This window comes from Meles meles, chromosome 2, assembly GCF_922984935.1.
Source record: "Meles meles chromosome 2, mMelMel3.1 paternal haplotype, whole genome shotgun sequence".
Taxonomy (NCBI): domain Eukaryota; kingdom Metazoa; phylum Chordata; class Mammalia; order Carnivora; family Mustelidae; genus Meles; species Meles meles.
This window is the reverse complement of record NC_060067.1, coordinates 13,413,726-13,429,658: the sequence shown is the minus strand read 5'-3', so window position 1 is coordinate 13,429,658 and position 15,933 is coordinate 13,413,726. Positions and strand designations below refer to the sequence as shown.

Sequence of the window (15,933 nt, the reverse complement as noted above, 5' to 3'; positions counted from 1 at the left end):
ACACAAAAAAATACAGTCTGATTCCATTTACATCAAGTTCAGAAACCAAAAAAAAGTAAACTATATTAGTAAAGTACATGATAGGTGGTTAACATTATAAATAAAAACAAAGAATTGTCACAAAAGTTAAGATAGTGCTATTGCTAGAGGATATGTGTAGGGAAGCTGGTGGCGACTGAGAAGGGACTACAAGGTACATTTCTGGGCTGCTGCCAACGTTCTATTAATTTGACAGGTGGTTATACAACCCTTACTTTAAAATTAATTCTTGGGGCGCCTGGGTGGCTCAGTGGTTTAAGCCGCTGCCTTTGGCTCGGGTCGTGATCTCAGGGTCCTGGGATCGAGTCCCGCATCGGGCTCTCTGCTCGGCGGGGAGCCTGCTTCCCTCTCACTCTCTCTGCCTGCCTCTCTGCCTACTTGTGATCTCTCTCTGTCAAATAAATAAATAAAATCTTAAAAAAAAATTAATTCTTAAACTGTGTATTTATATTCTATATACTCTTTTGTATATACATATATATTTCCCAAGTTAAAAAACAAAGCTAAGAAATGGCAAGAGAAAAATGAACACCAAAAATTACCTATTAATTACTCTAATCCTCATGATTTCAACTTCCTCACCCCGGTTTGGATTTGTTGAAAATAAAATAGTTAAACCCATACCTACTGACTGTATACAAAATGATTATTTACTTATAATCACAATAATTTTTGTAATTTTAATTTTTGTTCATTATAATTGAATTATTAGGTCAAGAGATTTTTCCTTAAGATCTCAGAAGAACCATTTTCTGTCTTCATTTTACTAATTATAAATTATTAAAAAAGTGGACTCTAAACATTGCTGACTTTTATGCCTTGTCATTGGCATCACCAGGGAGTGTTATAATAGACAAAAAATAAAAACGAAGATATATATCTATTTCTAAGTTCTAGCTTTGGGACAATTTAGAGGAAATTACTGACGAGTATCAAAAAAGTTTTGAACTCTAAAAAGGATTATACTTTAAGGGTGCCTGGTTGGCTCAGTCGGTATAGCATGTGACTCTTGGTCTCAGGGTTGTGAGTTCAAGCCCCACACTGGATGTGAAGCCTACTGAAAATAAAATAAAAATCCCCCCACCCCTAAATATATATGGTTTTACACAGTCACCGTTTTTCAATTGTTTTAGCAGAATTTCCAGAAGCCAGAAGCACTTTTAAGTAATGTTCCTCTACACTCAGTGGCTGTTACATCTGCATGACTGCAAAACTTGAAAATCAGAAAACACCAAAGAAACATTACTCACAAAATGAACAGCAAAGTTGGAATCTCTGGAGTCAACCATGGAATAGGATTTACAAAGATACTGTCAAATTTCTTGATTTATTTTTAATAAGTAAAAAATCACTCAGTGGTACCATACAAAATCAAATAATTTTTGCACCTAGTATTTTCACCAAAAATGATCTCATGGTACAGAAATAAAACAGATACTGAAAAAAAAATTGTCATTAAATAATTTTTGCACCTAGTATTTTCACCAAAAGTGATCTCATGGTACAGAAATAAAAGATAATGAAAAAAAAAATTGTCATTAACTTCACATCCTGGCTTTCCAGCTTAGTAGAACTGAACAGAGATTATTAATGGCAATTACCATTACCTACTGGGGGAAAAAAAAGGCAATGATAAAATGGTTTTAGGTTTAATGACAAAATGAACTTAATCCTTGTTGGTTTTGTCTATTAAAGCACTGATCACTATAAATAAGAACTGATAGCATGGTTCCAAATTTACTTCTGCAAAGATATGGAGATTTAGATAAAATATAAGCAAGCTATTAGATCACAGTTGAGGATTACTGAATGGGTACCTGGAAAACATCAGTTACTATCATACAAAGCAAAGTGAAAATGTTTTGGGAAAAGGTTCTTATAGAAAAGTCCTTTTATTATTGCTAGCATTAAGAGTTCCAAGACATAGAACTCTGATGTTCTTGAATTCAATTTTAAACATTATACTTGAATAAACATTACTTATTTCAAGGGTATCCATTTCCTTTAAATTCATCCCGTCCATCTATCTTTGCCTCCAATGCAGAGTATCTTTTTTTTTATTCATACAAATTCACCTTCCACTCCCAAATAGAATTTTCCCAATTGGATTATACTTTTACAAAAGAATGAAACAGTACAGTTGGCTGACAAAGTAATTTTAACTATTTATAAGTGAAATAAGAGGGAAGTTAAGTAGGGAGTATAAAAAGATACCAAATAGGAGTAATACTGATGTAAATCTAGTCTTGAGTTTATCAAAGTACCTACTAATGGCCTCAACAGATCAGACTAAAAGCAGCTAGAGGGAAGTGAATTCCTGTGGTTACAAAATGCCAATAGCTTTAGAATGCATGACAGCCTTAGAAATAAAATATGTGCTGTTTTTACCAAATTTACAGTGTTGAGTACATTTCACATCATTTTAATGAAAGCATTTGTATGAATTTTCTGTAATATTTCCTATCAGAAAACAGAAAGTTTCTATCAATAAAGACCTAAAAAAATAAATTTTTATCTTTGTCAATTCCCTTTCTGGGAATGCAGAATAAAATAGTATGTTTCCCTTTAAAATAATTTTATTTTTCTATCCATTAGGTTGCTGGAAAAAAAAAAAACAAGACTCAACTAGTAATGATTTCTTTTAATTTCTAGTTTTCATCTACTTCTAAGGACACTCCCTTTACAAAACCTTTTAGTCTTATATACTATGACAATCAGGTTTAGAGTTCCAAATAAATAAAACAGCTACATTAGAAGGCATATTGAAGAATCAAATGATTAGCCACATTTAGCTGTTCACATTCATGGATCCTCTAAGAAGGTTGTCAGAGTTCATATAATACTGTTAACATTTAATACAAGTTAACATGTGTCATCTGACCCACTGCTCATGGGTTACAACACTGTTGCTATCAACAGAGATCCTGATTTTTGGGAGATAGTGATATTAACAAACGCCAGTTAAATTAGCAGGACAGTAAACTGTAACTGTATGTACATTTAAAATGGCTGCTCTTCATTTACTGCTACCATCTCTCCTCTTCTCACTGGTGTTAAACTCAAAAGCCTAATTATAAGAGGTGTGGAGTGCCAAACACTATTTGTGTAGAAAAATTGGGTCTCAAATAGTGAACAACAAAATTCACAAAAGATTAAACTTTTTGGATAGTTGCATTTGTTACTTTTCAATTTCTCAATCTTTTCTCTCTTCTGGTGATGGATACATACTTTTTTCCTTTTTTTCATCCAGAGATGCTAATACACAAATTTTTTCTAAGCATTATAAAACGTCAGTCCAGTTCAAAATTGCTTGTGATCATATCCACATATGAAGCACTAGACAAGTACAGATTATATTCCAAAATGCTTTAAAATTCTCCACTGTAGTTTTCTACTGATGTTTCCCTTAAATTAAGGCTTCATCAGAGAGAAATCCACAGTATTATGAATTGATTTTTTTCATTCCTGAATTAAATGCAATCTTTCCAAAATCAAGTAGTCCTGGAGTAAATTTAAGACAACTTCTGTTAATCAGTGTCATGACTAAAATAGTATCTTACTGGAGGTCCAGGCAAATCTTCATCTCCATCAGTGTCTGGAGCAAATGATATAGTAAGATCCACATATTTCTTTTCAGTAGAAGGTTTCACAAGTTTATGCATTCTAAGAAAGATAATCAACGACAAATAATTTGGTAAATTCTATAAAATGAGAGATTTGCTGTTTAATGCTGCCCAGAGATTCCAGACCTGTGTGCCTAGACTTTATATTTATTTTTAAATCTAATAATCCATCTGCTTTCATATATTATAATTTTTCTTTACTAAAAGCTCTAAACTCAAGACATTCATTTATCTAACAGTGAATCAGTCTGGACTACTAATAGTATTGGTAAAGGATACAGACCATTTGTTAAAAGACAATCCCTCCCACCCACAAATCCAAAATGTAAGCAATGTTTTTTAAAAACGAATAATCCTCACACTTCCCTAAAGTGTGAAGGCATCATAAATTCTTCTCAAGCATTTCTACGTAAAGAGTAAAAAGCAAACTAGATTTAAATCTTCAAATACAAGCAAATCACAGTGAAAGACACTAAGTTTTACCTTTCTCTTATATCCCATTCACTAAAAAACCACTTTGCTATTGCTATCGTCACTGATATGGTCTTTTTTTTTTTTTAAGATTTTATTTTATTTGCCAGAGAGAGACAGAGAGCGAGCAAGAGCGGGCACAAGCAGGGGGAGTGGTACGCAGAGGGAGAAGCAGACTCTGCTGGGCAGGGAGGCTGATGTGGGGCTTGATCCCAGAACCCTGGGATCATGACCTGAGCTGAAGGCAGATGCTTAACCGACTGAGCCACCCAGGTATCCCTGTCATTGATAACTGCCTTAAATCAAGTTATTATCTGTATATCCTTAGATTAGTAGATTAGCCTCGAGCCCACTGCCTCCTACCTCCAATCTACTCTGCTGCCAAGATCCTTTTAAAATATAAATGTGATTTTATTTTCTTGCCTAATAATGTTATATATCATATGCCATGTACCTATCTCATGGCAGGCTCTGAACTATGTGATCTATTTAAACCTTAATAATAGCTCTTTCCATTTTACAAAGAAATTCATCCCATTTATAACTTGTTATTCTTTCTACCATTTATTCTTATCACCTCATTCTTAAGTTCTTCCAAAATACTGATTTCCCAAACAGATCATGCATGCTCGTTATTAGCTATATGCTTTTGCATAAACTGTTGTTTCTGCCTGATATCCTTTTTCAAAGGTAGCTCAAATGAAATCTACCTACAGGGAAGGTCTCAGTTAATAGTGCCTAAGGCAGTCTGTAAAAACATTTATTATATTAATTATTCAATTACATTTTAATGATTAACATGTCCCTTTGTCACAACAGACTGTGAATTCCTTGAGGGTACAGGTTACTTGATAAAGACATATAATGAAAAATATTAATAGGAGTAACATTTATGGGCTACCTCTCAGTTGCTATTACACTACTAATCTTTACTATTATTTTAATGCTCAATAGTTATGGCACAATCATTCCTATCTGTGGACAGAAAACTGAGTTTCAAAACAGTTCAGTAAGCTAGTCAATGTGACAAAAGAAGTAGCTGGATATGTGAATCCAGGTCTTTCTGAAGCCAAGCTCATCTAGCCACTTAATGGGTACTTAGTAAATATCTGGTAAATGAAAAATGTAGTAAATGAAAAATATCATTCACATAGTGTATCATGCTGGAGATTCCAAATACTGGCCAACTTATAAAGCACTACTGTGAATTACTTCTAACAAATTTTAAATTCCAGTAATCAATATGCTTCAGGACTGCACATTCTACTCTCATCTATGTAGTATACAGGAAATATCATTAGTTATGCATCCAAGACATACTCAGGGATCCTAATGACAAATAATATAAAACAAATTAGTCTTATTATATGTAATAGCAATTTTGTTTTTTTAAAGTATAGATCATTAAGCCTGGATTATAGTAATTAAAAGTGATTAATCTCACTGATAATCATAGTTAAAACGTGCATATGTTAAAGCACCTATCATGCAGAGATTCATATGACAACTATTTTTATGCTAGCTTTTATTTAATACAAGGTAACATGTGTCATCTGACCTACTGCTCATGGTTTTAACACTGATGCTATCAACAAAGATCCTGATTTTTAGGAGACAGTGCTATTAACAAACTGGTTAAATTAGCAGAGGTCAATCTATTTGATTTCCCAGTGTGCATGCACCTTATGTTTTGATCCTTGTGAATCTTCTGATATAAGGTTCAATACTTACGTTAACTTCAATCTTTTTGCATGACCCGGCATTACGGGAACATAAAGCATTTTGACTCCCTGTACCACCATTGTTGGTTCAATTCCATACTTCTCCTAAAAGTAAATACCCAAAGAGAAACCATCAAAGCTACGTCCAGATAAAAAAGGCTGGGTGACAATGTTTTACAACCAGTAAAAAGACAGCAGACAAATTTCTGCTAAATATTATTTATGAAAACCTCCAACTGATTAACTAAGTAAATAAATGTCTCACTTTGACTGCATTAATGAAATCCAAGAGGGTGAAGTCTTCTTTACCATGTATAGTCCATCTGTCCCAAATTGTAAATGATATTCCATTTCTGTTGTAGAAAAATATTCAAAACAAAACATTTTAGTATTTTTCTCTTTAGTAGTAATAAAAAGCCCCAGAGGTCCATTATTTGTAATTTATCTACATAATAACATAGGGGAAAAAGAAAAATACAACTTATTTCTCCATTACACTATACGAGGTAACCACTTTTATCTGTACACCTTATTGATCCTTCCAGTGTCTCACAATAAATCAGTGTTCTTAGCAAGAGTTCTCTAATAGCTACATGGGTTTCACTGTGTGGATGTTTTAGTTCTCTATTACTGAACAGTTGGGTTGTTCCAATCTTTCGCTATGATAAACAATGCCAGAATGAATATCTTTATAAATATATCATTTGAGATGAGTACATGTGTCTGCAAATCTGAAATATTACACTATATTTCTCTTACGGATTATACTATTCTATACTCCTCAGTACTGATATATGAGGAGAGTGCTGTCTCACTCTTGCCAAGATAGGTTATTTTTAAATTTTGGTGGTTGTCAATTTGAAAGTGAAAAATGGAGGTCCAGGGGAACTGTTTTGCTCTGTCACATAATTTCTGGAAACAGATTCTCAATCTCATGATAACATCAGTCAGACTTCATAGTGCCTTCTAATTCTAACTCAACTGAATTAGGATAACAGATAAAACTATAAGAAAGTACAATGCTAAATTATGTGGCAGATTAAATGCTGTGAGAGTTCTATGGCTAGTTTAGTCAGAAATGCTATCATAAAGCAAAAGAATAGAATTGGACCACTATCTTACACCATATAAAAATTAACTCAAGGGGTTCCTGGCTAGCTTAGTTGGTAGAGCAAATGACTCTTGGTCTTGGGATTGTAAGTTTGAGCCCTACACTGGGTGTAGAGATTACTTAAAAATAAAATCTTAAAAAATAATTAACTCAAAATAGATTAAAGACCTGCATATAAGACCTGAAACCGTAAAGCTCCTAGAAGAAAACAAAGGTGGTAATAAGCCTCTTGATGTCAGTCTTGGTGACAGTTTTTTTACATTTGGCACCAAAAGTAAAAGTAGACAAATGGGACTACATCAAACTAAAAAGCTTCTGCATAGCAAAGGAAACCATCAACAAAATGGAAAAGCAGACAAGGGGTATCTGAGTGGCTCAGTCGGTTAGGCATCTGCTTTTGAGTCAGGTCATGATCCCAGGGTCCTGGGATCGAGCCCTACATCCAGCTTCCTGCTCAGTGGGGATCCTGCTTCTCCCTCTCCCTCTGCTGTTTCCCCAGACTGCCCCCTCTCTCTGTCAAATAAATAAAAAAAATCTTAAAGAAAAGGGCAGATAATGAACAGTGGTTAATTGCACAAACTAATAATCTTACATAGAAGAAATATAGAAGTAGGCAAACCAGGGGTGTTTCATTTGTTTCATAAAGTTGCTAGTGATCCAGGCTTCTTGCACTATTAGGAGGCAATTTTTCATGACATTTCTACATGTCATATGACAACTTTTATCTAGAAATATCTTTTCAGGGTGTCTGGGTGGCTCAATTAGTTAAGTGGCTGCCTTTAGTTTAGGTCATGACCCCAGGGTCCTGGGATTGAGTCCCATATACGGTTCCCTGCCCAGTGGGGAGTCTGCTTCTCTGCCCCATCCCCTGGCACATGCTCTCTTTTTAAAGATTTTGTTTATTACTTTCTCACAGAGAGAGATAGCCAGAGCAGGAACACAAGCAGGGGGAATGGGAGAGGAAGAAGCAGGCTTCCCACAGAGCAGGGAACCCAATGTGGAGCTTGATACCAGGACTCCGGGATCATGATGTGTGCTGAAGGCAGACACTTAACAACTGAGCCACCCAAGTGCTCCTTGCTCATGCTCGCGCTCTCTCTCTCTCTCTCCCTCCCTCCCTCTCTGTCTCGCAAAGAAATAAAATCTTAAAAAAGAAAGGAAGAAAGAAAAACAAACAAAAAACCCAAACAAAAAATAGAAATACCTTTTCAAAGATATTTTCAGAATAAACAGCCCTAAATGATGAAATAGTAACTCCCTATAGGTCAGTGGCCAGTTTTGATTCCTGTGCAACATAATAAAGATAAGACCTGTCTGCTGGGCAGCAACTGGTCAGATTTGCCAGCAGTCTTTGTATAAAATTGGCATGTTCTTAAGCTCAGTATTCCTTAGCTGTGACACAGATCTATTGTATGTGCACTATGAACCTGGTTCCTCTGCATTATCCCCACGGGACTTAGAGAGCAAGAGAATTTAATGATGCAAACATGAAGCTCATGTTACCTGCCATGCCAGAAGTAATGAACTGTCTGAATTAAAAAAAAAAAAAAAAAAAGGCAACTTATGGAATGGAAATAAATATTTGAAAATCATGTATCGGATAAGGGGTGAGTATCCAAAATATATAAAGAACTTGAAGATATACAGATGGCCAACAGGTACACGAAAAGGTGCTCAACATCACTAAACATCAGGGAAATGCAAATCAAAACCCTAATGAGGTATCACCTCACACTTGCTAGTACGGCTAGTAGTAAAGAAATAACAAGTGTCGGCAATAGTACAGAGGTTCCTTAAAATATTAAAACCAGGGGCGCCTGGGTGGCTCAGTAGGTTAAGCCTCTGCCTTCGGCTCGGGTCATGATCTCAGGGTCCTGGGATCGAGTCCCGCATCGGGCTCTCTGCTCGGCAGGGAGCCTGCTTCCTCCTCTCTCTCCCTGCCTGCCTCTCTGCCTGCTTATGATCTCTCTCTGTCAAATAAATAAATAAAATCTTTAAAAAAAAAAAAATTAAAACCATACGATCCAGCAATTCTACTTCTGGGTATTTATCCAAAGAAAATGAAAGCAATAATTCCAAAACATACCAGTACCCCCATGTTCACTGAAGCATTATTTACAGTAGCTAAGATATTGATACAGAAACAAAGTAAGTGTCCATCAATGAGTGAATGGATAAAGAAAACGTGATACACACACACACACACACACACACACACACACACACACAAATTCAGCCACAAAAGAAGAAATCTTGTTATTTGAAACATTAGCATTATACCAAGTGAAATAAGTCAAAAAGAAAAAGATAAATACCTATATGGTCTCACTTTTTTGTGGAATCTTAAAAAAAAACAAAACAAAAAACCCCTGAAACTGAGCTCATAGATACAGACAACAGATTGATAGTTGCCAGAAGTGGGGCTGGAGAATAAGCAAAATGGGTGAAAAGAGTCAAATAGTACAAGCTTCCAGCTTATAAAATTAATCATGGGTATGTAATATGCAGCATGGTGACTACAGTTAATACTATACTGCACAGCTAAAAGTTGCTAAGAGAGCAGATCTTAAAAGAACTTATTACAAAGAAAAAAAGAAGCTAACTATGTATGGTGATGTTAACTGGCTTACTGTTGTGATCATTTCGTAATACATACAGGTACTTAATCATTGTGTTGCACACTTGAAACCAACCTAATGCTATTGTGTTGCACACTTGAAACTAACCTAATGCACACCATTTATTTTAATTAATAAAAATTAATTTTTGTCAATTAATTAAAAAGAGATGCTTCATGAAGATGGGATTGAAGTGATAGTCTTGAAGTGATGGCAAGGATCACTTTATATATATATGAAAGGGAGAGGTGAAACTACAATTTTTTCCTTTAAGAAGGTAAAAATTTTATTTCATTTTCATTATGCAAGAGAAAAAAACTTCACACATACCTGATTTCAGTTCTTTTTACTTCAGATGTCTCTGTAAACACTATAATTGGAATGGCTAAGTTAAGGAAACAATTTTTGTAAGCTTCAAATGGATAGTCACCAGCTACTTTGATCATCTCCAGTGCAACCTAGATAAAAGAAGGTGATCTGATTACATAAGGACCCTAAACCTGTTCGTGACTTTAAATGCATCTATTTAATTTTTCTAAATTGTTCTCAAGCATTTCTTTGTAAAGAGTAAAAGCAGCTAATGGATTGAAATAATAGGAATTTCTTATAAACCTGTCTACTTTTAGCATATTTTATACTTTCAAAACTTTTCACCTGTTACACATGGAGTGAGCAAAGTTACTTAAAAAATTATTTTGGGGTGCCTGGGTGGCTTAGTGCGTTAAGCCTCTGCCTTTGGCTCAGGTCGTGGTCTCAGAGTCCCGGGATCGAGGCCCGCATGCGGCTCTCCTCAGTCGGAAGCCTGCTTCCCCCTCTCTCTCTGCCTGCCTCTCTGCCTACTTGTGATCTCTCTCTCTCTGTCAAATAAATAAATAAAATCCTTTATAAAAAAAATTATTTTGATCATGTAATCTTCCTGTTTTGAAAGATACCAGAATTCAAGAAATACAACAGTCTAAAATCACTTAATATAAGGGTAGATAATTACACAGCTTCCAAGTATAACACTACAGTACAGCAAAACAGCTAGAGCCAGCCTAAGGATTCTGAATCATTAAGAAAATATTAAATTGTAAGAAATATTAATCACTAACAGGAATTATATTTTTTAAGGCAAAGAACTAAAATCCAATATAATCAAAGAGTAACCATTAGAGTAGTTCATCTTATTTAAGAAAAATATAGTATCTGCTTTGTATGGAGGATACAAGAATGACCAAGAGGATTATTGCTTATAAGAAAAATTGTACTTTGCCTTGACACAGGTTAATTTTTTTTTTTTTAAAGAGTTTATTTATTCATTTGACAGACAGAGATCACAAGTAGGCAGAGAGGCAGGCAGAGAGAGAGGTAGAAGCAGGGTCCCTGCCGAGCAGAGAGCCTGATGCGGGACTCGAACCCAGGACCTGGGATCTTGACCTGAGTCGAAGGCAGAGGCTTTAACCCACTGAGCCACCCAGGTGCCCCGACACAGGTTAATTTTTAAGTTAAAATATCTATATAGCTGTAAAGCTTCAAAATGTGGATTACCGAATCTTCAGAAATTTCTTGAAATTTAAGATCAATATGGATCCCTCCTTCTCTAAGACCTCTAAGGGACTTGCTAGGTTGGTATAATGGGGAAAACAGGTAAGACACAAATGAAAAAGAAGTATTTCCATTCAAAGAATAATAAACTCACCAAGCCAGAAACTGCAGCAGTAGATGTTGCTATAGCAGGTATAATTTTACCAGCTATGCGCTTTGTTTTGAAACGGTCAGCTGGTTCAATGCTATACATTTTGGCACGAAGGTTTGATGCAGCTGTAATGAAATCTACGTGTCCATTATGATCATCATCTTTTTCAAATGAAAGCACTGCCATCTGAAGATCACCTATTCATAACAACCAGAAAAATAAAGTTTTGTAGTAATTTGTAAAGATTTTATTAGGTTAAAAGCAATGTGGATTCATTACTCTTAAATATTCCTTTATGTTTTTAAATGACTGAAATATATTAGAAAAATCCAGGAAAATGAAGTTATTGAAGGATATGAAAATGATGGTTCTGAAATCACTAAATCAGAGAAGTTTCTATATTAAAAAATTCTTTCTAAAACACAGAAAACAAGAAAGCTATGTACCACATCTGCTATTAAGCTCTTTATGAATAAAAAATGTTAATGTTGGGTAGTGTTCTAAAGCTGATTCCATAAATACATAGTCTGAAACATTTTGCCTCTGATAACTAAGTACAGGGTCAGTTAGTCTAATAAAAGTATGTATCTGTTTGAAATATTTCTAGATTAGTGGTTCTCAAAAATCATTCTGTAGATAGGTGTAGTTTGATATGTTATGAAATGAGAAAGTCAGAAATGGAATTTTTAAAAGAATTATAATGATTAAATTAACATATATTTTATTTAGAAAATAAATAGTTGGCTAACCTAGGTTCTTTCTTTCTGAATTTTACTGGTTTATGCATAAATACCCTGAAAAGTCTGGAAACTGATGATTTATGTAATAAAAGATGGTAAGCAGGTCTAAAAATGAGCAAATGGTGCTGTTTTTAAGGAATCCAAGTTTGGTTTCTTTAGGTTTAAAACCATTTAACAAGGATGTATACAGGTCAAGTTGTATTCCCTGTGTATAACTATGGAGACTAATAAGCCAGGAAGAAATCTGTCTATGGTTTTTTATTCTAAAGTGACTTCACTGGGTCTAAGTGTTAGTCTATACAGGAACTCCATTTTTTTGCTCATTATGCTGGCCATGAGTTAAAAGGGAATCACACAGTAGACTCTTAAGGACTAAACCAATCAGAACAAGGACAATAAAGCAGACTTACATTTCAGCAATTGAGGGTAGGGCAAGGGTGAAAAAAATAATGAATTTAGTCACAGTTAAAGATGAACAGTGACTTTCATATGATCACAAAATCAACTAACATCATTATTATTATAATAGTTATTATTTAGTCCCAAAAGCTTTTGGGTATAGAGTTTATTGAAAATAAAAACTCCCTCCAGTTCAAAGCATTTTTATAAAGATTTCCCCTTACTTGAGGTAGCTTTATTAGATGCAATAGCCTTTTCTAGTTGGAAAACAGCATTCCTCTCATCTTCACTGCTAATAGGAACATGCTCTGGTTTCCTTGCAGTTTCATCTGTCTGAACAACCTTTAAATACATGGACATATATTCATTAATGTTATCATATCCTGTACCTAAGTTTGATTAGCCTCTGTTTTATCAAATCAGTCACACAGAGAAGATATTCCTTTTATCCGGTTTAACCACATTATTATTTTTTTACATATGTTTTTAAATCACTGAAATACACGAGAAAAATCCAGGAAAATGAAGTTATTGAAGGATATGAAAACAATGGCTTTGAGATCACTAAATGAGGGTGTGGAGCCTAATACAGGGCTCCTACTCACAATGGTGAGATCAAGACCTGAGCCTAGATTAAGAGTCAGACACTTAATAACTGAGTCAACCAGGTGTCCATAATTTAATCACATTATTAATCATTATGGTCCAATTTATTTTACACCTTCCATTGTTAAATAATATTATGTTATTTATGTATTTGTTTTATTATCTCCTCACACTGACATGTAAATTAGAAGAGGGATCTTTACCTTGTTCACTGAGACAACTTCAATATATTTAAAACAAACTTGCTCATGTTAAAATATTCACTGAGGGGCGCCTGGGGTGGCTCAGTTGTTAAGCCTCTGCCTCCAGCTCAGGTCATGATCCCAGGGTCCTGGGATCGAGCCCCGCATCGGGCTCCTTGCTCCGCGGGAAGCCTGTTTCTCCCTCTCCCACTCCCCCAGCTTGTGTTCCTTCTCTCGCTATGTCTCTGTCAAATTAATAAATAAAATCTTTAAAAATAAAATAAAATATTCACTGAATAGCTTGTAAGATCTGCATTCATACAGATCTCTTTTAAAATTCCACAGTAGAATGAAGTTAATATTAATGAACAGTCTGCAATTCTGACAAATCTACCTCAAATCAAATTGCATAGCTCTAACTAGTGCAGAGTTGTTTTCTATCGCCAAAGAAATCCATAAAATATGTATTATGGGCATCCTTTAAATATTTATTGATTGCTTACAAGAAGCTGTTTCCTAAAGAACATGTCTTCCTTCATATAGATGCATACTCAGAGCAGCACATCTAAGTAACCTATCCTTTTAAAGATTATTTATTTATTTATTTATTTGACAGACAGATATCGCAAGTAGGCAGAGGCAGGCAGAGACAGAGAGGAGGAAGCAGGCTCCCCACTGAGCAGAGAGCCAGATGTGGGGCTGGATTCCAGGACCCTGGGATCATGACCCAAGCCGAAGGCAGAGGCTTTAACCCACTGAGCCACCCAGGCGCCCCTAAGTAACCTATCTTTAAGAAATTACTTATTTGACATTCTATAAGGGCACTAATTAAAAATAGTATTTCTTTGTATAGTACACATTCAACTTGTATTTTTACAGATTAAGTATTCTTTTTTTTTTTAAATTTTTTTTTTTTCCAGATTAAGTATTCTTATGAGTATTTAAGAAATAGTGAAGAGTCAAGGAAGCAGAAACTTTTATCTGCCAGAATGTCTAGTTGACATTTTTGGCATCTGTTAACCAACAGTGCTAGACTCTGAAGTTTCAGTGTGAGTTGCTTCAGGGAGTTGTGAAAAACTCACAATTCATGTTAAAACTAAAACCGTGGCTAAATTGCTCAGGCTAATTTATTACCCCAAAAATCTGATAGAGAAAGAAGCAATTCAAGCCACAAAACAATGAAGAGCAATAAAAATTAGTAAAGTTATTCATACATGTTTCTTTGGTTTCTGTCTAGCAGTTCTGTCTACTAGGAACATGTGGTAGGAAACTTTTAAAAAAATATTTGAATATAGTTGATACACAATGTTACATTACTTTCAGGTGTACAACATAGTGATTCAATTTCTCCATAAATTATGTTATGCTCACAAGAATAGCTACCATCTGTCACCATACGATGCTAGTACAGTACCATTGACTGTATTCCCTATGTTATCTTTTATTTCCTTGATTTATTCATTCCATAATTGGAAACTCCTTAATATAGGAGTTCTGTTTACTTTTCTGTTTAATTCTTGATAAGCTACAAGTCATGAACATTTCATTCAGCGCACCCATTTACTTGTACAGTATCAGCTACAAATTTTCCTTTTCCCTAAAACAACAATGCAAGTGGAAGACTGCACACACCACTTTCTGCTTGAATTTTATAGGGAGGCCATATTATTCCGTATTTCTCAATACAGCTAGAGGGTAAGGGGAACAAAAGATTGTTTTGTAGATGACTTTAAAGTGTATGAAAAAGGCATATAATAAGCATGTGAACAAAAAAAATACTTAATATTTTAAAACTTTCCTATTTATCCTGCCTAAATTTCATATTCTATCTTTATTAATACTCCTTACCTCTTTTTCCTTCCAATATATTTGCCCAGCAAAACCCCAACCTTCGATCTATCCAATTTTCCAGCTATTCTAAAGCAGCACCCAGACATTTAAATTCCTTTTTTTCCCAGCCACATTTAGTATAATACATTAAGTGGATTAACAGTAAGTGGATTCTTGCTGCTGTCTCAAAATTCTACTCTATTTTCTAGTAAGTAACTTCCCCATCCCCCGGAGCAATTATGTCACACATTTTTTCCCTCTGTTCAAACTTCCTTCAACTTCTCCTCCTCCTCCCGTGGAGTATTTAAGCATGCTTCTTATTTCAACTAAGCAAATAATCTTTTCTTCTCTTACAATCCAATTCTAATCCCTTTCAAATCCTGTCAGGACTATTACAACATATACCAGAATCCAATCCCTTATCACAAATTACCTGTTACCTACTACTTCATTCAAAACACTACCATCTTTTGCCTATAACTGAGCTTTCCAAGCTTCCTCTCTTGTGTCCTACATAATCAATCATTCTTAACGCAGCAGCGAGTCATCCCTTATTATTTTATTTAAAAAAAAAATTTTTTTTTAAATTTGACAGAGAGAAATCACAACTAGGCAGAGAGAGAGGAGGAAGCAGGCTCCCTGTGGAGCAGAGAGCCTGATGCGGGGCTCGATCCCAGGACCCTGGGATCATGACCCGAGCAGAAGGCAGAGGCTTTATTTAACCCACTGAGCCACGCAGGAGCCCCTATTTTTAAATTTTTAACAAAGATTTTATTTGATAGGGAGAGACACAGTGAGAGAGGGAACACAGGCAGGGGGAGTGGGAAAGTCAGAAGCAGGCTTCCCGCAGAGCAGGGAGCCCGACGCAGGGCTTGATCCCAGGACTCTGGGATCATGACCTGGGCCGAAGGCAGA

At 35.2% G+C, this 15,933-nt stretch overlaps 2 protein-coding genes across 5 annotated transcripts in view; one reads left to right on the top strand and one right to left on the bottom strand.

Annotated features, from left to right (window-relative positions):
• The window catches only part of STAP1 (signal transducing adaptor family member 1), a 77,681-nt gene that overhangs the window by 54,680 nt on the left and 7,068 nt on the right, over positions 1-15,933 (top strand). Inside the window, exon 10 of one of the 3 annotated variants that reach the window (XM_045989189.1) lies at positions 1,176-1,565. The exons of 1 other annotated variant lie outside the window; for it this stretch is intronic. In XM_045989189.1, the coding sequence (XP_045845145.1) occupies positions 1,176-1,207 (32 nt within the window). In that variant the 3' untranslated portion in view covers positions 1,208-1,565. Of the gene's footprint in view, positions 1-1,172; positions 1,566-15,933 lie in introns of those variants that run through there. One more of the 3 variants, XM_045989183.1, reaches the window with a different exon arrangement.
• The window catches only part of UBA6 (ubiquitin like modifier activating enzyme 6), an 84,585-nt gene continuing 71,317 nt past the window's right edge, over positions 2,666-15,933 (bottom strand). For both annotated transcript variants that reach the window (XM_045989132.1, XM_045989140.1), the window contains 6 exons: positions 12,625-12,742; positions 11,265-11,458; positions 9,914-10,041; positions 6,120-6,207; positions 5,865-5,959; positions 2,666-3,702 (listed from right to left, as the gene is read on the bottom strand). In XM_045989132.1, coding sequence (XP_045845088.1) covers positions 3,567-3,702; positions 5,865-5,959; positions 6,120-6,207; positions 9,914-10,041; positions 11,265-11,458; positions 12,625-12,742 — 759 coding nt within the window. In that variant the 3' untranslated portion in view covers positions 2,666-3,566. The remainder of the gene's footprint in view (positions 3,703-5,864; positions 5,960-6,119; positions 6,208-9,913; positions 10,042-11,264; positions 11,459-12,624; positions 12,743-15,933) is intronic.